This window comes from Lithobates pipiens, unplaced genomic scaffold, assembly GCF_037356315.1.
Source record: "Lithobates pipiens isolate NorthernLeopardFrog02 unplaced genomic scaffold, aLitPip1_a1.2 Scaffold_13, whole genome shotgun sequence".
Classification (NCBI taxonomy): domain Eukaryota; kingdom Metazoa; phylum Chordata; class Amphibia; order Anura; family Ranidae; genus Lithobates; species Lithobates pipiens.
The window spans coordinates 349,200,040-349,224,734 of record NW_027507718.1 but is presented as its reverse complement, the minus strand read 5'-3'; the positions used below and the strand labels follow the sequence as shown (position 1 = coordinate 349,224,734).

General features: G+C 40.1%; 1 protein-coding gene across 1 annotated transcript in view; it reads left to right on the top strand.

Annotated features, from left to right (window-relative positions):
- Positions 1-428: 428 nt before the first annotated feature.
- Positions 429-24,695, top strand: part of PDGFC (platelet derived growth factor C) — a 351,789-nt gene continuing 327,522 nt past the window's right edge. Inside the window, exon 1 of the mRNA XM_077477103.1 lies at positions 429-1,573. Within this exon, the coding sequence (XP_077333229.1) occupies positions 1,453-1,573 (121 nt within the window). The 5' untranslated portion in view covers positions 429-1,452. The remainder of the gene's footprint in view (positions 1,574-24,695) is intronic.

Below are 24,695 nucleotides of genomic sequence, written 5' to 3'. Positions count from 1 at the left end.
ATACTGTACATTGAATAGCTAATATACATACTAAAGAGCTACCGAAAGTTATATCAGCTCACTCAATTTACAGCTGTTCTAAGTTGCCTATTTTTTCTGAAAATTATGACTAGGAGTTAAATGTAAAACAATTTTTTTTTTCCACCAAAATTCAAAATCGGAGTTATAATAAATACTGCCCTTTGTGCAATTCTAAACGCACCCTGCAGCTCTCAGTGCGTAACAAGTTAACTTGCCAACTTTTTTTTTTTTTTGTCCTGACTAAAAGTGGGATTCCCTGACCTCCCTGACTTTGTTGTAGCACCTGTTGAGTCGCCAGGTGGCAGTCTGCAATCACTGGAACTTGAGGAAAGTGAGAAGGAAAGGAGAGAGGGGGACGAGACGAAGGAGAGGGAGTCAAGTACTTTCATCAGCTCTAAACTCTTTCCCATTTGTTGCAGCTAGGAGCAAACTTTAAACAGACACCCACACTAAGCTCTCAGACTCCCAGCTAAGGAAATTGTTTCCTTTTCACTTCTGAGTTTTTCAGAGGCACAGGAATCCCACCAGGAAAGCAAGCAAACCCCTGAGTGACCTGCAGCCTCTATTAAGCACTGGAGGATCACCCTGCTGACTGGAACCTGCTGCCAGGCAGAGGACTCACTGGCTCCATTACTTTCAGGCTGCTGGGTCACTGCGCTGATCAGGAAAACAGTGTGAGGAAGTTTGGTGCTAAGCCAAAAAAGTAAGGTAAATAATCAGCACAGCCATGCAGCACAGACTTTGATACTGCCTAAAAAAGGAACTGCCGGTGCGAAAAAAAAAAAAAGAAAAAAAAAAAAAAGAAGGGAGGTGTATAGAGGCACATTTTTTTTTTCTCTTTCTTCTACAATGTCCTAAGGGGACACGTTTGCTGACTATCAGATTGTTTTCCCACAGGGTGTCAGGCTACACATTCACAGTTTTACAGCCCAGGATTAAGGCTACTGGTTATAATGCTAATTTCAGCACTACGTCCTGAATTCTCTGGGTTATTGCAACATTCATTTTTTTCCCTTTCAGTAAAAGTTCTTACGCACGTGCTTTAAACTTTTCTGTTTACATCAGAAATTGACAGGTGCTCCTAAACGATTTTTCTTTCGCCGTTTTTTAATATACATTTTTGGCCCTTTTTTTTTTTCGTAACTAGCTCACCGGTTGGATTTTTAACTGTCGCAGTCCATGAAGGATTTGATCGCTTTATTCTATTTTGCTTTCCAAACTGGAGACAGCAAAGAAAAACAGAATTGGAACAGAGATACCTTTGCATGGGATTATGAAGGATCTAGTCATTGATTATCTGCTACCAATGTTACCTATACAGGCTCGGTGCTTTCTCGTGAAGGGTGCAGTGATCAGGCACTGCTGAAACTGACTGTGAACTTGGAAATCTCAAGTGCTGTTAGTGGCTTTGCTCTCCCCCTGTTCATCCAAATGATCCTCTTGTTACTTCTCAGAGTCCTAGCGTGCACCCTGGACTTTCAGCTACATGGAGTGCAAGCTGAATCCAATCTAAGCAGCAAATTTCAGTTTGAAAATGCCAAGGAGCTGAATGGTAAGGCAATATTTTTTTTTTTTCGCACCTATAATTTACAGCCTTGCAAGGTCATTTGCCTCTTCTTGAGGCACATTAGCTCTGGATAACTGATGTGGGGTAGGCAAAGCAGCACAAGTTTAGGGTTTAGAAGGTACCACAAAAAGGAACTGAAAACATGGCATCGGGGGTTAAGAAGCCGGAAAAATAAACCTTGGTTCTACTTTAATATATATTTATGTTTGTGCCTGTAGACCCAGATCCGTTTGTGGTTTTGAACTGGTGAATGGCTCTTATTTCTTTCTGGGCTGGAAACAAGCTAATCCCACATAGGAAATGAGAATTACTTTCAACTTTCAAGTGTACCTGAAATGTTTAGAAAACCCTTAAATGAAAGATCCCAGGGGCTGGAACTTGGTGAGCCTAGAGAAAGACTTCTTTCATCCAGAAGGGCAGCTTCAGGGTGTGTAATTTGCTTAGCCTCTGAACTCCATAGGACTTACATTATTCAGATTTTGAAATGCTTGTGTTGTTGATTTTAGGTGAAAAAGTCATTTCTGTTCAGTGGGATATTTTTGCAAGAATAAAGTAGAGGCTGCCTAGAATGGGTGATATAAAAAATGTGAAATTGGTTGTCTGGACTGAACATTAAAGAGCGCGTGTGCAAATAATTCTCTGTCTTTCTCCAAAACTCGCGGTGCCTGCGGTAATACTTTGGCACTAAAACACTGGCCATGTGAATTTCCTTACGTTTATGTCAGCTGAAAATTGTAAATCAAGCTGACATAAAACATTGGTTTTATGAGCAGCAATGAATGGGCTTTTATGTCCGGCTGCTGTGTATGTGAGCGCGTTTTAACTGTTATTGGAGGAACTGATGTCTATATGTACTACTTTATGCATTGGTTGAAGGGAGATGTGCAGAAAGGGTTAATAGGAAGCCAAGATAAAAAAGCAGGACACATCCCTTTATCACATGTACTAGAGTTGTGTGTGAGAGCAGATATTGTTCTTACATGCTGCTTGCTAATGTGTTGACATATGGCACCTGCAGACTGCCAGAGAGCATGATCAAAGAGAAGAACAGAGAGAGATCAGTCTCTAATCAGACTCCACTGTGAAGGACTAAAGAAAACTCATCAAACGGCTGGGGAACCCTGCTATGTTGTGATGGCAATTGATCAAGATGACCTTTGTCTATCCTCTTCAGTGTTGAAAAATAATGTCTTTCTGACTCATTCAAAAGAATACAATACTGAACTGGCCCCTGACTTTGTTGGCATCTCTAGTTGAACTGCAAGTCTCAGCATATCTTGCGGGCTTACCGTAGATTGGTAAAAGTAATAATATTTTTCCCATGGTTACTACAAAAGGGACAGCAAGTCATTTTTAGCAAAAGTTTGTTCATTTAGTAAAACTTTGTAAACTTTTATGTTGAGATAAATGTAGGGATTCTAAAAAAAAATACAGCATTTCACATCAACTAACCATAAATCATCTTGGACTGGCTTGACCAAACTACCTAAATATGCTTGGTGCAAGTGAATTTTATAAAAGTCGAGCCACAGCAAAAAGAAAAAAAAAAAGAAAGTAAAATTGTTTGTAATTGTTTTTAGTCGTTTTTTTTTTTATTGTCACCATAGGGCGGCACACCGTTTCTCATCCTCAACTCTGGTTCTACACAGTGGTATGGTCCTCTTTTGTAATTACCTATTGTAAGCTACCTAAACACCTTCACCTCCTGCCTTGGTAATCTGATAAACAGTTTATTGGCAGAGCTGTACATTGCAGTAGCGTGTGATCAGCTCACAGTGTATTACCCAACACTCTCAACTTTTATATGTTGTGCAATTGATCCTATCATGGTAATACAAATACTATTTTAAACCAACGAATTAGCACATCTTTTCCCCTTGTGTATGGCCTAACTTTCAGCATGCTTTACTAGTTCAGTGACGTTACTTTGCTTGATTTGGACCAATTTAGAATAGAGGATAAAGGAAAGAACCATTGAAACATCTCGTAAGGCCTTTTTTTTTGTATCCCAATCTGACTTAAGAATTTGTTGCACTTATAATTCATAAAAAATGTCCTGTTTATTTCTAGCACAATTTACAATGACTAAAAAATGAATTTTTGTCTCTGAGGACTAGGGAGATAAATGACTTACTAAGTTACTGATGGTTGGGTGACTAAGAAATGTGGTTTTATTAAATATACAAAGAACATTGTGTAAAATGTGGTGACCTATAGGAACCAATAAACAACATTTTGACTTGTACTAATGGAAGGCAAAATGTGACTGGTTGCTGCTCTCAATTACTCTGCACCCAATGGAAACTTTGCAGCATAGGTGAGCATGATTTTCAGAAATTATTTAGGACTTGTGTGCTTCTCAAATGATTTAGATGAGCTAGCTAGTCCCTCTCAATTTAAGAAATAAAAAAAATGTTCTACTGATCATTTAAAATGTCAATAATGGATATATTCCTATTTCTGTCATTAAGTATAAAAAAAATATCCTGCTACTTTTTCAGTAGACCAGACAATGTCCATTCTGAAGAAAATATTACTTTTAAACTGCACTTTACCAATGTAAATTTCTATATTGGGTGGTGTACTGTAATTCAGTTTGTCAAATGCCCATCTGTTACTATTTTACCACATGCCAGAAGAACATATTAATAATTGACTACACTACTTTGGAGAAAATGCAGATTATATCCTATTGCGTTTCTACCAAAGTAATCTATTGGGATTCTTTTATGGGGAAAAAAGTAAAAAAGAAAGCCAATGGGTACATCCTGTTTTAATATTTTAAGCTTATCATGCTTGAATACACGTGCCTTTGAAGTAGTCATGTGACATCACACAAGTAGGAGTCCAACAATGAATAAGACCTGCCTTCAGATTTTATACTGGTAGATGATCTAATTACAGTTGCCTGTCACCACTACAGCAAGCTTTCTCCTAAAAATTTACGATTAAGAAGGAATGGGGATGAGTATTTTTAAGTGATCTTAGATTTCCAGAACTTGCTCAAAAGCTGTGAATGTATAATTCATAATGTAAAAGTAAAGTTTAGTAAGGATTAAATCTTGGGCAATGAGATCTCCACCACCATCGCAATGGACCACCAGGGCTTGACACAATTGTTATCCAGAACAATCCAATCAACTGGTTGCACAGTACAAAGTTTCAAGTTTTCACTTTTCTTCTCAGAATTTCGTTATTTTAGACGTGGTGCAGCAATTACATTCAATGGTCATATCTGTTATATTGTTTGCCTTATTGGGCAAGATAAAGTAAAACTATGGCCTTCCATTAAAAATATCTGCTGCGACATTTAATTGTATGCACATTTGCACTTACAGTTCTTCTTTAGTCCCCCTGCATACTCCCACAAAAACTTGTTGATCCTGCCAGTAAAGTCCATCCAATGCAATTTCCTGTGATGGCGGCAACAATGCTGCACTGCTCCTGAATTCAGAGGTTAGTTGCCACTCTCGTGCAAACGGTGTCTGGTTGTACTACAGTTGGATGAAAAAATGTTGTAAATGGCAATGGCTATCATCAATATCACAGCTAATTCCCAAGGCTGTACCGTGTCAATCAATATCTGATTAGGTGCTGGAAATAAAGAAATAGTGATGTGGATTATATACATTTTTGCTTCCACAAATATCTTTAATGCATGCATAAGGCTGCATGCACACTGGTTTCTTGTAAACACTGTTTATCTTGACGGGAGAAAATTAGCGTTAAAACCGTCTATGTGAGTTTATCAGAGCTTGGAGTTTTGGAGTTTACTTATTTTAAATCATTCTGACCATTGAAATAAACAAATGCTAAGGTGCTAAATGTGCCTATAGTTTATGCGCGCTTATGAGCATTTTTCATCATTCATCTTTCTTTGTGGTCAGAAGAACTGCTCTTGAACTCTATTTTAGTGCGTTCAGACAACAGCCCATAAACATCTCTACTGATAAACTGCTAAAAATGTCCATGTGTGCATGGACACATAGGATAACATAGAGGGAAGTTTAGGGGCAATTAAAAAAAAAACACCCAAACAAAAACTTTAGTTTTATGGCTAGTTTACATTTGCTTCAAAACAAGGCTTCAGACAGGCTTTGGTAAAGCTCTCTGAACGCTAGTCAAAACTCCTGTCACTAAATAAAATGGTTAGCTGACAGTCCTGTTTACACCTTGCATTTGCTTTGCTTTTCTTTGCTTCGCCTTCGCTTTAAAAATGATACCCCGTGTAACTTTAGTGGTGCTTCAAAGCGTTGTCAAAGCCTCCAGAGAACTCTATGACAAAGCTCACTGAAAGCACCTGCAGCTTTTGAGAGGCTTTAATTCAGCTTTAGCTTTGCTTTGTTTTTGTAGAAATTACAGATATGAGATATCCACAGACATCTGTCAAGCTTCAACAAAGCTTCAAAAGAGCATCACGGAAGCATCACCAAAGCTACATCGGAGCACCACCAAAACCATCATGAAAGCATGCTGAAGTGGTGGGTGCTTTGATGTCTTTTGAAGCCAAAGCAAGTGTAAATGAGCCCTAACAGCAGCAGTGTACATGAGGCCTAAATGTTCAGAAAAACAGTATTTTGTGGTAGATGTTGGTATTTGCAGTGGTTAAAAAGGAATATGTATTTCCTCACCGCAATGTGTATCTTGTAGGAAGAACAGCAAGACCTTGCAAAGGGAAGGATGCGCAGAAAACAAGTGCACAACCTGTTAGCGTAGACAGTAACACAAATGCAGTTACATTCCCACTATAACTGTTGGAGGCCCCATGTAGGTTCTGACAAACCTTATAAATACAAAGTCAGCCAATACATTTTACATACTTACATAGAGTTTGAATAAAAATCATAGGTAAACCTCAATTTACAGAAAATAAGCAATGTTTTGGAGATAAGTAAGTATAACGTTACCCTAGCACATTACATGTAAACCTGGTCGTACATGAAAATATTTTTTTTATTCAGCCCACAGTATGGCTGGAAGAATACATCCTGGATGAATCTGCAGTGCTGCTGCTGCCTGTCATAATACTTAAACAACAATTTTCTGTACAACTCCTATTATTCAAAGTATGTTGGGCAGCAAATTTTGTCCAGTCCATCAGAAACCAGATTAAATTTGCTCATTGTATGGCAACTTTAATAAATGCTTTCTTTGGATGTGATATGGATGTGACTTAATGGTAGAAATTTGCTGATAAAAGATGAAACAGCCCATGATTTATAGCAATATAAGAGAGATACAAAGGGTAAATGTAACAAGAATGTTACATTTATGACGCCAAGCACGTACCAACTAACTCCACCCGTATGTTTCAATGTGTACGTTTAAAAGAAATATTCACACTTCTGTGATAAACAGGGAACAACAGGTCTGTGTAGACACAATATTCATAGTTGGTTGCGTTTGACTTCCGAAATTATGTCTAATGCTGGAGAGAACCATATATGCACATAAAGCCTCACATAAACTGTTAATATAGGGAGTTACTAAAAAACATTGCTGGAAATATAGTCCACATAGCAATTTAATGTCAAAGGGTATTTGATATTCAGGCATGTTTTATAAATGTAATAATTTTTTTTTCCCATGACAAAATTAACCATTCTTTCAGTCAGTAAAAAAATGTCATAGGAGTTCCTGGTAGGCAATCTCGAGATGGCTGTATCCCTGGCTTGCCTGTTTTTGGTGAAAGATCTTCTATCTGTAGAAACTCTTATGCCGCGTACACACAGTCACAATTTCGGCCAGCAAAAGACCGATGAGAGCTTTTCGTCGGAAAATGCGACCGTGTGTATGCTCCATCGGAATTTTGCTGGCAAAAGATTGAGAGCAGGTTCTCAATTTTTCAGACGGAAAAAGTTTCTATCGGAAATTCCGCTCGTGTGTATGCAATTCCGACACGCAAAAACTCACGCATGCTCAGATTAAACTACGAGACAGAAGGTATTGGCTACTGGCTATTGTGTTGTACATGATGTATGTGTTGTACGTCACCGCGTTCTTGATGGTAGGAATTTGGTGGGACTGTGTGTATGCAAGACAGTTTGACTGAAATCCCATCAGAATTCCGTCGGGAAAGCCATCAGAGCCTTTTCCAACCAAAATTCCGATCATGTGTATGGGGCATTAGGCTGGTTTTACACCGCTGTGCTGTGATTTGGCAACAACATGGGTGTAGTGTGTGTTTTACATGCAGTTTTAGTGGTTCTAAAGACTTTCCATTGGGTCACCCGTTTTCTGAAAGCACACCAAAAATCTTGCACTGAAGTATAGCAGTGTGAAACAGGCCTTAGGTTACCCTACACGGTTACAGTTACCAGAATGGCACTCAAGGACCAGTGACTAGAGCAGCAAGCACTAGGAGCACCAAGTTACGAGCATAAATTTTTCCTTATTTTGTGTCCCTCTTTATCTTTGGACATTTGTGGCTAATTTCAACAATACAACTTTAGGAGGAAAGGGAGTGCAGGGAACGTTGAGAGGAATCATAAGGCTCTTTATAGATCAGGAAAAATTAAAGTGGAAGTAAACTCCCCTATAGTTTTCAGCCAAGGAAGCTGCCATCTTTGCCTCTGTTTAATCTTCAACTGCTATGGTGCTGCACATGTGATTCGTTATGACACCAGCCATTGGATGGTTTGATAGTTTGGCTGAGAGCACAGCCAATTTGCACTTAGCATTCCCGGCATGACTTTTTTTTTAACTGTTTAAATCCATGGGTTTACTTCCACTTGAAACCATCTCTCCTTCTCTTGTTTGCTAGTCTGTACGGTTGAAGAATGTACATAAAAACAGACGTCATGCTAACCACAATACAAAATTCTAGTATTAATGTTTACTAATATATTGACATAAAACAAGGAATGGAGTGTGTACCTTAAAGTGTCATTCATGTGTGTCTAGGGCAAAATTTTTCTAAATACTGCCCAAATACCTTACACAATATACTCTGCTTATTCATTCTCAAACAATATGACTAGGTGTGATTCAGATTCAGTGGACATTCATATCCACTATTTAAAGCATGTCAGACAAACAATCTGTAGCCAGTGGTAATCATGGCCTCCATGATTAAGCCCTACAACCACTACAGTGAACCATCCTTTTCCTGGTGGGTGGAGAGCAAACTAAAGCCATTTTGTGGTCATTTGTTTTGTGGATCACTATATTGGTGTGCGGTTCTAAGAAACATTTGTGGATATGGTCAAGCTTGATGTTCTTATTGCTAGCACCCGACAGCAGTGTATGAACTGGACGATGCATCTGAGCAGTGTTGCTTTTCATTAGCTTTATAGTGGCAAACAGTAGGTTCATATAACCAGGGCTTTCTATGTCACAGAATAGATGAAGAAACTCAACTTTTATCTCACAGAATAGATGAAGGAACTCAAATATGGTGGGTGTGACCAAGTTGCACTAACAATGGGAGGATCTTAACCACCTCAATACAGGGCACTTACACCCACTTCCTGCCCAGGCCATTTTTCAGCTTTCAGCTCTGTCACACTTTGAATGGCAATTGCGTGGTCATACTAAACTGTAACCATGTGAATTTTGTTTATCATTTTCTTCACACACATAGGGCTTTCTTTTGGTGGTATTTAATCACTTCTGGGTTTTTTCTTTTTTCCTATAAAAAAAAAAGACCAAAAATGTTGAAAACATTTTTTTTTTAGTTTCTGTCAGTAAATATTGTAAATAAGTAATTTTTCTCCTTCACTGATGGGTGCTGATGAGGCAGCAGTGATGGACACTGACAAACTGCACTTATGGGCACTAATGTGGTGGTACTTATAGACAGTGATGAGGCGACACTTCTGGGCACTGATTAGGTGGCACTGATGGGTGGCACTGGTGGGAACTGATGAGCACTGATAGGCGGCACTGGTGGGCACAGATAGGCGGCACTGGTGGGCACAGATAGGCAGCATGGGTAGCCAGCACTAATGAATGGCCCTGATTACATCCCTAGATGTCCTCTGTGGGGAGATGCCGCTGATCAGCTCTCCTTTCCTCATATTCTGACAGTGTGAGGCAAGGAGCGCCAATCACCCTCATCTCCGTGTTTAAATGTGACCGGCTGTGATTGAACACAACTGGTCACAGGCTCTTTACAGAGATTGGGGTCACACCGTGTCCTAGCAACATGGTGCGGCCACGATCTCCGCACTGCGTGCCCCCATGGGCGAGCGAAAGCAGTCGTTCTGGGAGGCTGTCATATGACTCCACTCAAATTGAGAGCCGCCCAAGGGTGGCAAGGGGTTAAAGTTGCATTGTTAAATACCAGGAGTGTTATGGAAAAAAACATGCAGCAAAGGGCATTAGGGAGACGCCCCCTTGGACTTTAGATGGCAGAAAGAAGTAATGAGTAGATAAGTAAAAAAAGGGGGCCACAAGGGTGCCAACTTACTTAATATACAAAAATAGAAAAAAATATTGAATATAGACACAGTTCAATGCCTAATCGGAGGAGACATGGCCATATTGGAACATGCCAAGAACTTATGGTACAAGAAAGGAGAGAATAAAACAACAAAAGGAGAGAGACATTTTGGGATTTTTTTTTCAAATATCTATGTTAAAGCTGAACCCTCAAAGATTTAGTTCACAAACCCCAGAGGTGAATCCTGGAAGAAACGTTCTAAAATTAAAGGCCTCATTTAGTCCAGGTGGCGAGGTGGCAGGTAGATTAAATATCCACCTTATTTCACATTGGAGGAGGCATTTGTTAAAATTGCCTCCTCTTGAATGGAAATGGATATGGTCAAGTCCCAAGAAATGAATCCTAAGAATTGAATCTGGATGTACCAAAGCCATGTAACGGCCAATAGGCACATTGGGATCACGTTTACGGATCGTAGAAATATGTTGGTATATTCTTTTCCAGAACTCATTGATCGTTTTCCCAACATAATAAAAGCCACATTCACATGTGAGTAAGTATATTATGCCGGGAATCGTGTAGTTGCCATAGTGTTTAGGATGGAAATGATGTCCATTTGGTAAATCTATGTCCTTAAGTCTGTCTATATACTGGCAGTATGGACACCCTCCACATGAGAAGGTACCCAACGTTTTACATGAATCACCTCTATAGGATTTATGTTCACTGGTAACCACCTTACCACCCACAGAGGGGGCTCTCCGATATGTAACAGCAGGTATATCAGATACAAATTGAGACAGTGAAGACTTGTTCAAGATTCGTTTCAGTTGTTTGTGTTATGTTGAAAACGTAGTGAGGATTCTAGTTGTATCATCAGTAGAAGGTTGCTTTTGTACTTTAAGTAAGTAAATCATGACGGGACAGCTTTAGGGTTTTTGCCTTTTTAAGGCAAGTACAAGAGTATCCTCTTTGGAGGAGTCTTTCTCTTAGCTTGTCAGCCTCATTTTTAAAGGTGGTATTGTCTGAACAGTTTCTACGTACTCTAAGATACTGGCTGTATGGTATAGACGCAAGCAGGGGTTTGGGAAGCTAGTTGCATGTAATAGTGAATTCCCAGCTGTAAGTTTACGATAAAGCTGACTTGAAAGGCTGCCATTCATTTGTTAACAAGTACATCAAGAAATGTAATTTCAGTTGTATTGTGTGACATTGTAAAACTGAGATTAAACTCATTATTGTTAATAGAGGCTAGAAATTCCTGTAGGAGCTCAACTAAGCCATCCCATATGAGAAACACATCATCTATGTATCGTCGCCATGTAAGTACATGGTACATATAGATAGATAACGAATCATTGGTAAGCAGTGAATGTTCCCACTCCCTTAGGTACATGTTTGCGTACAATGGGGCACAACATGTCCTCATCGCTACACTCTGTACCTGGAGGTAGTAGGAACCATCAAAGAAAAAAACATTGTGATACAGTTTGAATTCTAAAGAATTCAGAATAAACTCTGTATATTCAGGCTTACATTCACTGAATTGCGACAATACATGACGCATTGCCGTAAGGCCTTTCATGTGGGGGATAATGCAATACAGTGATTCAACGTCTATAGTCACTAGTTGGACACCATCCATGATGTGGAAATCCTGTATGGTTTGCAGAAAATGGATGGTGTCATGCACATATAATGACAGGCAAGCAAAGAGGGGTTTTAGGTAGTTTTCTTAAATACCGGGAGTGTGTTACATAGAGTGCAGGGTTCAGGAGTGTTCTATGTACAAAGTGCATTACACAGAGAGTGCAGATTTCAGGAGTGTGTTATGTACACAGCGCAAAGTTGCTAACATTTAATATTTGAGGGACACCTTTTTCAGTTGTGTGTTAAGCAAGTCATTGTAGAATGTACTTTATGTGAAGAGGATTTGTTAAGGTATGGAGTGTATGACGATATGTGCAGTGTATATGGTGGTATGTGCAGTAAGAGTTTAGAATGTGTGGGAATTTGTGCAGGAAAAGAGTTCAGAGTGTATGAATTTATGTGTAGAAACTGCTTACAGAGGATATGATGGTGGGTAATATGTGCAGAAGAGTAAGGTGGATTTAATGCTAGCCAGTAAATTCAGGTTGAGGACAGCATAATATATGATGGTGGTTAGTATGTTCAGGAGAGGAGTGTGGAATGTATGGCAATGGGTAGTATATTCGGCAGCAGAGAGTATGATGATGCATAGTATGTTCGGCAAAGGAGTGCAGTGTGTATGATGATGGGTAGCATGTTCAGAAGAGGAGTGCAAAGTGTATGATGGTGGGTGAAATGTTCAGGAGAGGAGTGCAGAGTGTATGACGATGGATAGTATGCTAAGAAGAGGAGTGCGAAGTGTATGATGGCAGGTGGAATGTTCAGGAGAGGAATGCAGAGTGTAAGAAGGTGGGCGGAATGTTTAGAAGAGGAGTACAGAGTGTAAGATGAGGGGTAGCATGTACAGAGATGAGTGCAGAGAGCATGACGATGAATGGTTTCTTCAGAAGAGGAGCGTAAAGGGTATGATGGTAGCAAGATTTTGAGGAGAGGAGCGCAGAGTATATGGCGGTGGGTGGAATTTTTAGAAGAGAAGTGCAAAGTGTATGATGGTAGGTGGAATGTTCAGAAGGAGGAGTGCAAAGTGTATGATGGTAGGTGGAATGTTCAGAAGGAGGAGTGCAAAGTGTATGATGGTAGGTGGAATGTTCAGAAGAGGAGTGGGAAGTGTATGATGGTAGGTGGGATGTTCAGGAGAGGAATGCAGAGTGTATGAAGGTGGGTGAAATGTTTTGAAGAGGAGTACGGAGTGTATGATGAGGGGTAATATGTTCAAGAGAGGAGGGTGGTGTGGGTGACGGCATGTAGTATGTGCAGGGATAAGAGTGCATAGAGTATGATAGAATATCAGGCACATGGTGTGAACAAGTGGCTTAATTCAATCATCCTTTACTGCAGTGGTCACTGGGGAGTGGCATACATAGAGGCAGCCACTGGTGCTAGCTACAGGCACACGTTATCAGTGCTTGTCACCTTCCTACACACTTACCCTGCTACCTTAACACCTTTCCTTCATGCCACCTTAACACCTTGCCTCCCTTCCTGCTTAACATCTTGCTACATTGCCACCTTATCAATTTACTACTTTAACACCCTCCTGACAGGATCTCTAAGGTTGGGCAGTAAGCTTCCTTCCTGCCTACACATCAGCAACAGCAGCCAGCAGTAGAGATGCTCCTCTTTTGTGCTCTTTCTGCAGTGCAGTGCACTGAGCAAGGGCACTGGATTGTGTTGGGTGAGACTGATGGGGAAGAGAGGGCAGTGAGGGTTCTGTGGAGCCCCTGGGAGAGCAGTACTGTAACTTGTAGACACAGAAGCTGGGCATCTGTGTTTACAAGTAACGGTAGATAGTGACAAGCATAGGGGGGTGGCGATGCTCCATTCCACCATGTTCCACCTGAGAAAAAGCCCTACATAAATCCACTTTAACAACAGAGAGCAATACCAAATCATCCTGTATATTTCAACCCACCTAATTGTTAATTCTTCAAGAGGAGATGATATGCTGCAGCTGTTCTTTTTGAAACATTGCTTATGTATTTTGCACTGTTTTGTCAAAATTATATTGCAGCACTTTCTCCATGTGGTCAACCAAGTTGGTACTATTTATCTTTGCTGTGATTTGTCTATGTTTACATTAATTATTTGAGCCTTTTTTTTCTGCAAACATGCACAGGTGAATCATTTTGGGAACCATGCCAAAACATTTGTAAATACTTAAAAAAGTAACTCCACTTTTGCTGAGAAATAAACATTCCCCCCTTGGTGATCTATGTACAGGATTTTAACAAACGTTGATGTAGATTCCTACCTTTTGTTATTCTGAAGAAATCCCTGTGGTTATCTCTGTGTCCATGTGGGAAAGTTAGTCTAATGGGAGTGATTTCATAATTATCAATTGGCTACAGCACCTGCAGGGCTCTAATGAGAAAAGCTGCTGGGTCTGCATCCCTTTAGACAGGCTTTCCTTTTGGGAATGTCTCACCAAAAATTACATTTTTGTTTCAGGGGATGCCTGAAATCTGACTTGTATCTTAGTGCAGAATTCTGGGAAAATCTGTGAGCCAATCAAACAAGCAGGAAGTTATGTTTCTAGGGGGCCTTCTGTAAACATTCTGTGTACATAACACCTCCAGGTAGCCATATTGCATTGCATTTTCAGAAAATGACAGAGCTGCAAATTGAAAAAGAAAGGTCATTTTTAATAACATTCAATTACAATATGATTTGTGTCACAGTTGTATACACTATACTATTTTTTCTTTATTCTCTCTATGACAAATGCAAAGTACTGATATAAAAATCATCCAATAGCTTTTATCATTAGCGGCGCTCCTGTCAAATTAAAATGATCGAACTAAAAAATATTTTTAAATGATAAAACAACCAAAATAACCGTCCCTTAACAGTGACATCAGATGGTGTTTTTAAGAGAAAAAGGAGAGTCCAGACACAGATGGTGATATCACTAGTTGTCTGTCAAATGTGCACCCTTCCACCAGATTACTCCACCCGTGGGTCACACACCCCTCTGGGGTTCAAACTCACCACGATTCCAGATTAAATGAGCCTTGAGTAATTCCATCAGAGGTCTACTCCTGCCTCCTGCTGTAAGGATGTACAGTTCTGACAAGATCCTGCTGCTTCTGACGCAATTCCTGAAACCTTTGAGGGATTCTCCCCAGGCATCATGGTGCATGAACTGATAAAGGGGCTTGGTCAACCTGGAAAAAAAATCGGATTTAAACCATCTAGCTGCAGCACATAAGGGAATGCAGAACCATCGTTATAATAGCACAGCATGTCCCATTATAACGATGGTTGTCTTTAGATCGTCCCCAAAAAACCAACTGATTGGAATACCCATATGAAAGAGCTGTTAGCCCAGGTTCACACTGCTCCGACATGAATATCGCGCGACTTCCAATTCGACTTTGCCCTGCAACTTCAATCCGACTTAAAGTCTTACTAAACCCAAGACACTGCATTCACTATATTTGGTCTACCACAGTACGCCGATTGGAATAGCCATATGAAAGGGCTCTTAGCCCAGGTTCACACTGCTCTGCTTACATCCACCTACCCATAGACCTAACATGGGTCCATTAAGTTTAGTGTTTTCATCCATCACAAGAACGGACACAAAAATGGACACAGAAGTGACATGTGATTTTGAAGGAAATCTGTTCATGGATTCGCTGCTGTTTGGAAAGGATGTCCAATGTAAAAGGGCCCTAAGATATTTAGCCCCGGTTGGTACAATCGGCGCAAACTGATCTACCAGGCTTTTCACAAGTGTTACTTACCATGTGCAGTACAGTCTGTGAAAACAGCCAGGCCTTTCTGGAAAACTTGATAGCTCTATTCATTCTGCTGTTTACACATCCGCCTACCCTAAATAAAAGCCACAGTCTGTAAAGTCAGCCGAGGCAAAAACAAAGACTTTTTGAAGATGTTTGCTGAACTGATTTACCACAGGCAGGTTAATATTTTAACAGGCATTGTGGATGTTTTATTACACTATGTATTATGTTTTGGTCTTACCCTCTGTAACATAAACTGTTTTACAAGTTTTCTTTGTTGTGAATGGCTTTACATAGGCATACATAGATATTAGTCGATTGTTGTTTGGTGTATCTGATTTCAGCAGGATCAAGTAATGCTTGCAATGTATAGTCAAAGACCATAGCAGATACCCTCAGCTGTCTAAACTCATACCTCGTAACATTTTAAAATGGGAATGAGAGACACCTACTAGTAAATGTTTGTAGGCATAAGACATGTCCCCTGCCACACCCCTTAAATGAGAATTAATCAAAAAAAAAAGGTAAATTAAATCCACAAGTGCTTTTTTTTACCAATACTATTTCTTTATATTGACTTTTAAAATTTACAAATGCAGGAATTTAGAAATTGGATGAAAGGTTTAGCACTGGGAAACACTATTTGAAAGATAACAAGTGCATTTTATGTACAACTATATAGATCAGACCAAAATGAGGGACAAATGAGGAGGAAAGAGGGACAGAAGGACATTACTCCAAATCAGGGACAGTCCCTCCAAATCAGGGACAGTTGGGAGTAAACTCAGTGAATGCTGGGCACATATAATATCTCATGCCTATATACACTAATCAGCCATAAATGTATGACCACTGACAGGTAAAGTGAATAGCATTGATAAATTAGACAGCAGGTGAACATGATTTCAATAAAGTTGACGTGCTTAAAGCAGGAAGAAATGGACATCACAGTATGTTGTGTATGGGGCTGCATTGCTGTAGACAAGTCAGGGTGCCCATGCTGACCCAGGTCCACAGCCAAAAGAGCCTGTAATGAGCATGGAAACATCAGAGCTGCACCACAGAGCATGAAAGATGGTGGCCTGGTCTGATGTAAAAGAAAATGTGATTGATTATGGGGATGATCGTGTGCCTGAGCGTCACTTATCTGGGGAAGAGAGGTGCCAGCATGCAATATTTGAAGCAGGCAAGCTGGCAGAGTCAGTGCATTTTTTTAGTCAATGTTCTGCTGTCAATGTTCTGCTAGGAAAACCTTGGGTCCTGTTATACATGTGGATATTACTTTGACATGTACCATCTACCTAAACATTTTTGGTGACCAAGTACATCCCTTCATGGAAATGGTATGGAAACGGTATTCCCGGATGGTAGTAACCTCTTGCAACAGGATAATGCATTCTGCCACACTACAAAAATGACCCAAGAATGGTTTCAGGTACACAATCAGTTTGAGGTGTTGACTTGGCTTCCAAATTCTCTTGATCTCAATCCAGTCCAGCATCTGTGGGATGCACTGGAAAACAAATCAAATCCATGGCAACCTTGCAGCTTAAAGGATCTGCTACTGTTGGCTCGGTGACAGATTCCACAGCATACCTTCAGAGGTCTAGTAGTGCCCATGCCTCGATGGGTTTGGGCTGTTATGACAGCGGGGGGGGGGGGGGGGGCAGGAGAGGCTACTCATTATTAAGTGGGTAATCATAATGTTATGGCTAATCAGTGTATTTCAAAATGTACATGCAGTGTGTCACACCGTTTGATCACATGCTACATTATCTTACCCATAGCTCCCAACTCTCCCTGATTTGGAGGGACTGTCCCTGATTTGGAGCAATGTCCCTCTGTCCCTCTTTCCTCCTCATTTATCACTTTTAGTTCACTTTTTGGAGGGCAGGCAAAAAAAATGTGCATACATTTTTTAATTTGTTTGGAGCCTGTTAAGCATTGCACCAGCGATCAGCAGATAGCTAGTGGCGTGCAGGTCTTCAGCAGATCTGCCAGTGTATCTGCTTGCCCGTACATCCCGTAGCATTAAGCAGATACAATATGACAAGAAGCATGAATGAATTACCATGATGCTCCACAGTGCCATGGTAGTTCATTAAAAACTACAAGCCGACAGCCGCAAAGGCTGCCGGAACTTGTAGTTTTCCATGCACAGAGCCCTGTCAATGAGTAACACAGCCGGGCATTCTTTTTAAAGTATGACAGCTAGCAGGGAGGGAGAAGAACCCTGCTATCTGTCACAGTGGGGATAGGGAATATTCGGGAGATGGTCCGTTCATAAAATGTTACATGTTACACCCTGAATAAGGTAAACCTACCCTTTTATATGTACAGTCTGGAGGAATGAAAGGAAAGGGGAGACATGACTGAAACCTTTAAATACCTCAAGCGTGTGAATAAGGTTCAGGAGGGAAGCATTTTTAATATATAAGCCAAGATCAAGATCACTGGTACATGACCTCAAACTAGCAGGACAAAACTTCAAAACTATTATTAGAAAGTATTATTTTCCCGAAAAAGTAATTGATGCTTGAAATAGACCTCCAGAAGAGGTGGATTCAAATATGCTTGGGACAAACATACAGTAGATTTATACTCAGACAGCAAAAAATATATATATATATAAAAAAAAAATTTAACAGACTTGATGGACCACTTGGTCCATTCTTTGGAGTCAGTTTCAGTTTAAAATGTATATTTCTTAAATAGAAAGTCATGTTCCTTTACCCCGTATCACTCACTAAGAACACATTATCACAGAAAGAATTGACTTTCTTTGCTTGCAGCTAGTTTAAATTATTGACTGCTATGAGTATAAAAATGTCTTGCATACCAAAATTTTAAGATAAAAAAGAATGGGACATTTAATCCAGGCACCTGGTCTTTCAAAATACTGCCATAAATTGACAATATTTGATCAAAGTCACGCCTTACGTGCTTTGGATCAGAATGAATTCTCCTGTCAATCAGGGACAGTTGGAAGGCGTACTTTATTTTTATATACACATGAACAACATTGCAGTGAGGCTTGATGACAATAGAGTGTGCTACATATTGCAAAATGTCAGCTCTTGACAGATACTTCACTCTTCCTTTCTGGAGCAGTCATGCAATCCATGTATGAATACACATGAATGAAGAGTAATTTGGTGCAACTGCTGTTATACAAGGATAATGTGGCCTCGGGTGTTTAGTACAATCATGTAAATATGCCCTTCCCTATTCACATCCACACCCTTGATGTGATTTTCTTTGCTATTCTCAAAAGGTTTTATTTCTATATAAGCAGACTTTTTATTTACCTGATGGCTATTCAGGATTATGCTTGTAGTACCTATGCTAGATAACTCACTATGTAGAAACACAGATGGGTCAACTGCACCCCTTGTTCCATCAATTTCTTCTTGTTTGTCAAGTTCCGGCACAGAGGTCTGGTAACTTGCCAGACAGGGGTATGTTAGCATGGGCACCTGGGACATCTGCTGCCCGAGGTCCTGCAAGCAGCGATTGGCTTTTCGTAGCAGCCAATACCTCTCTCCCCACTGACAGCCGCACACATTCCTCGGCTCCTCCTCCTCGGCTCCAATATTCTAGTGTACCTAGCCAGGAGAAGAAGGAGCAACAGAGGAGGAACACGACTTCATTGCAAGAGCCGGATCCCCCCCACTAGCACATGTCCTCTCTCAAAGCAACCCCAGCACATATCCGCTTACCCTCCTCTTTCATCAAATTAAAAAATGTTGCATCCTCCTCTGTCCTCTTTACATGGTGTCCCTCTGTCCTCCTCCCATGGCATCCCTCTGTCCTCCTCCCACGGTGTCCCTCTGTCCTCCCTCTGTCCTCTTCCCACGGCGCCCCTCTGTCCTCCTCCTATTGCGTCCCTCTGTCCTACTCTTACGGCATCTCTCTGTCCTCTTCCCACGATGTCCCTCTGTCCTCTTCCTACGGCGTCCCTCTGTCCTCTTCCCACAGCATCCTTCTTCCCATGGGGTCCCTCTCTTCCCACGGCGTCCCTCTGTCTTCCTCCCATGAAAATGACAGGGTGTGTCTTAAAAAGGAAGGGGTATGGCCCTGACAGGAAGGGGTGGATCATATTTAAATACACCACTGGCATGCGCTACTTCAAAAAATTAACAACCGGATTGCATGGTACTACTGTACTATGTGATTCGTTACAGACATTTGGGTTGTCATTATTTAACATTGACACCTGCTACAGATCGCAATTGCAGTGTATTTTGAACATGGTGTGGGAAATGCTCATGGAATGTGGGTTTCCCGTACCGTGTTCTGGTTTGAAGGGCCCTTATCTTATCAGTAAATATGGGAGATAAATGATCTGCTAACCTTTGTCATAATTGCTACACTGCTTCACTTGCCATGTTTTAATCCAGCTGAGGTTATGCAACACCTTGGTGCATTTGTAATGATAGGTTTGGTTCATTTTTGTGCGGAAAAGGGTACAATCATCAATTGTATCAACAGTCCAACATGTGGGAAAATGTATACAAGTAATGACAAGTTCTTTGGAAACAAGGCAAGTGATTTTTCTTAAATACTCTTTTCTACATAGCCAGATTGTCAAGTGATGCTCAGATCAGCCACATTGGCAAACATTCTGCCATCTATCTACACTGTCCTCTGTGAATGAGGTTTTTAACTTAGAGTTAAAAAGACAAATACAAATGTTTCAAGCACGTACAGTACATTGCTTTAGGGCTGCAACATGAAGTTAAATAGAAATCTTTTTAGCAAAAGGCTTGGTAATGAACTTAGCCTGAAAACTGTAGGGAAAAAAAATCATATTTAATTCATATAATGCATCAGTAATTGATCACGACTTCAAGAGTAATAAATACATAATCCATCTACAGTATCATTATTGACGTTAGTATCATGGCAGCTGTTTTTAAAGCAGAATTACAAAAATGCTAAATGATAACAAGTCAATTAGCTATGGATATATTCAGGTTGAATTTTCACTAAAATATTTTGGAAATTTGTTTTCCAGCTTACTGTTTTAAGGTTTTTAAGGCATATTTTGTGCAAATAATAATTATTATTTTTATAGTAGCTAAATTATGCAGTGGAAACTGCTAGTGATTAATTCCTAAGACCACCTTCATACCTCTGCATTGCAGTAATGCATATATGTTACTGCAACCCATGAGTAGCGCTCCTCTATGTCAGAAAGCACTCAACAATAGGGTACAATTCCAGGAGTTGTGATGTCACCTGCTGGCTCCTATTGTCAGTGCTTTGTCCCCTCCCCTGCAGCAGCTGCTCACTGACACAGCAAAGCCGTTGCTTCTGGATCACATGACCGCCTTAGATTAAAGAAAAGGTACTTACACTGCTCTCTTTTATAATCAGTGTGCAGCATTGGTAGGAGGAGAGCAGGGGGTGGCAAAGGTTTAACAAAACTTATATTTAGCCAATACTTCCATTTTAAAGAGTACCTATCACATTTGGGCACATGGGTTGATAACATATGCTATCTTCCAGCCTTTTGGTAACCATAACCGGTTCAACACACTTTTATAAAGTAGGGTATACACTATAAGAAAATCAGGTGAACATTTTCGTACAAGGAACGATCATACGATTTTCTGATAGTGTGTTCACAACTTTTGACAGCCGATTCAGACCTCCCAAATAACAATTTTCCAAGGGAAAAGCTCCACAATGTTTTTCGTACGTGAGCAGAACTAACGATTTTCCTTTAATGTGTACTGTTTTTGTACAAGAAAAATTGGATATGAAAGCCTGTGCATGATTTAAATCAATAAACAACGATATAATCTATGTACAACGTTTCTACGTCAAAACAAAACATGCCTTTGTCATAAAAGATTTTCCGTACAATGAGTAGCACCCTTGGGTTTGATGAACAACCGCTCATCCAATTTTCTTATAGTGGTGTACCTTACTTTAATTGTTAACATTTCACTTCCTGAGACACTGTAATGCGCATTCAGAATAAACAGCCTGTGCTATCAGTCAGTTTGAGTTTAGGAAATTGTTTCCCCAAATGTCAGAGTCCTGATTCGCTCAATCAAGGAGCAAATAGTAACTTTATTTATATTTATCATGACTGAATATTCATAATTGATAATTATGCATAAACCAATTTGTGAATGGTTTCATTTAAATCTTGCTACGGTCACCTATTACAGATTGCTACCTTAAAAAGTATTCTCTTAGAGGGGTACTTAAACAAAGGTTTTTTTCTATAGTGTCCCCCTGCTTGAACTATATTATACAATTTCATGTGACAACACTGAATAAATTACACTTTGTTACAATGTAAAGTAATGAGTGTATAGCTTGTATAACTGTGTAAATTTGCTGTCAGGCCAAGAAATCATTAATTCTTCCAGGGTATGTAAACTTATGAGCACAACTGTATATATTTTTTTCCCCACATATAGAGCTTTCTATTGGTGGTATTTTACACCTCTGTGGTTTTTATTTTTTACGCTATATTGCATATCCAAAAAAATAAATAAATAATTTATTCATCAGCTTAGGCCAATATATATTCTTCTACGTATTTATGGTAAAAACAAATCACAATAGGCGTATATAGATTGGTGTGCGCAAAAGTTATCTCGTCTACATACTATGGGATAGATTTAGGGACTTTTATTTTTTTTATTGTTTTTACTAGTAATGGTGGTGATCTGCGATTTTTTTTTTTTGTGGGACTGTGACATTGCGGTGGACAATTCTGACCCCAAGTGACACTTTTTTGGGGACCAGTGATATTATTACATTGATCAGTGCTATAAAAATGCACTGATCAATGTAAAAATCACACTGGCAAGGAAGGGGTTAACCCTAGGGGCGAACAAGGGGTTAAGTGTGTTCCCTAGGTGTGTTATAACTGTAGGGGGAATGGGCTCACTGGAACATGAGCAAGATCACTGTTCATGATCACCAGCAACAGAAGATCTCTGACATGTCCCCTGTCAGAACAGGGACCTGCTTGTTTATATTGTCAGACCCCTGTTCTGCCTCTGTACTAGGCAATCACGGGTCGCCAGCAGACATCGAGTCCACCCGACCTGCGGACCTGGTACCGCAGTGGGCCTGCCTGCAACTGAGCCAGCGCCAGACAATGTAGAGGTACAGAGATTCGTGCAGGAGAGCAGACCTGCCACCACATAATGACTGGTCGGCAGGTGGTTCAAACGAGGCTTGGTTAAGTCCCATATTATAGAATCATATTGACATCCAAAGTGAGCTTTGGTTTCATGTAGTGCTTATATGCTGTGATGTCCCAGCATGGCTGTCAAATGGCGTTTTTTAGCACAGCATGTTTGTATTATCATTTGTTGGACTATTTTAATATTGCACTTCAACGCAGTTTACATTTTTTATATACTATATTATACATCATCAGAGAAAATGCTCATTTATACTGGAAGGGGCTTTATATATAGCCATTGTGCTTTTTTACTTTTTTTTACCATTTTTAAAGTTGAACTCCATCTTGCTCTGCATGGTGATGGTCATTTTATTTAATTTAATATGTACACGATGAGCTAGTAACCTATAGGGTGTAGAGAAACTTAAAAAACCCTATTTTTCTGTATGTCTCACATTGTTTACTCAGCTTGCAGTGCAGAGCTTGTCAATCAGGGCAGCAGACCATCCACATGTTTCTTTTAACAAAGACTCATCTAATTTACATAAGTGAGGAGGTATTAATATTATTATTATACAGAATTCATATAGCGCCAACAGTTTGCGGGGTGCTTTACAACATGAGCGCAGACAGTACAGTTACAATCAGAGTATATTGCTGGTAGACACTTTCAAGGCAATAATATTTTGTAGAGTTGCTGTTCATATAAAAGGAAAGCAGCAGATAAACACTCCAGAAATAATAGTGTGTAGGCAAATCTTCCACCACGAAGATGGATATAAAAAAATAGACCCCAGCACTTCCTAGGCACGAGGCATCTAGGCCTCCTACATACATCTTGCTAAATTGATGCCTTCAGGTGTTCATCACCTAATCTTTAGTCAATTGGCTGGACAGAGCAACGAGACAAAGTCTAACAACATCTTCAACAAGTACGTTTTTGTTGCACAGTCTGTTACATGTTTCATTTCGTGGGACCACCCATGAGACTGGCTATTTTTTACCTTTTAGGCCTTGTTCACAGAGTTTTAGTTTGCATGAGAACAGTGTGTGCAGACAGCTTTTGGTTAACCTTATGGCAAGCTTCTGCAAATCATTTGTAAAACTTTTTCTGCAGGCGTCAAGCAGCTTTGTTGAAGCTGATAACCCCCCCCCCCCCCCCCCAAACTCCTCAGACCCAGTTTTGGGATGTTAAACACAAAGCTTTAAGGGAGTGTTGACTGTGCATTTACATAAGCTGCTAGCAGAATTTAGTATGCTTCATCACTATTAGCATAGCAGGTTATTTAATTATGCACTGGAAGCTTGTTGTATGCAGAGTATACCTTTCTTTTATGGAGGATATCTTTATCATGTCTCACAACATTAGAAACACGAACCAGGAACAAGGAGGATACAAGTACACTGAGCATAGACAGAATGTACATACCTTGACTACCATAGAGAATACACACTATAATACTGCAGCGACTCCTGCTGGATAGAAAGGTACAATGCACACATATATTGTCAGTTTATATGAAACTTTGCTGTTCTTCTTCCAACACCCCTTCTCAACAGCATGTGCTTTGTCAAATTACATTCAGCTTCTTCTGGATATAACTATAACATTCCTTCAACAAAGGCTTGGTGATTGCATCGGCAGTCATCTCTTCTGATGGGCAGTATTGCATGTCAATAACACCTTGCTCTTAATTATCCCTCAGTAGGTGATACTTGACATCAATGTGTTTGGTTGAGCGACAGTTCTTTACTTTCGACTAGACCAACTTATGGTTCCTTCCCCAAACTGGAAGATGAATCCACTTGTGGATTTGCAGTCTGTGCAGTCCCTGGCCCAATCAGCATCCACATATCCAACCAATTTTGGATTTGATGCTGCTTGTAACCGTAACTTAATGTGAATTGTTCCTTTGAGGTATTGCATCACTCTTTTTATTGCATTCCAGTCATGCTGACAGGGAGCTGAAACTTTCCTGCATAATATGCCCACTGCTGCGGCTATGTCTGGTCTTGCCACAGTGGCAAAATATAGCAGCTTACCGGTTGCTCTGTGATACAGGTCATTGTCGGTTAGCAAGTTTTATGTTTCATTGCTCTTTTGATAGCCTGGTTCCATAGGAGTTTTCAATTTCTGTGCATCTTGCACTCCGAATTGTTCCAAGATATTGAAGA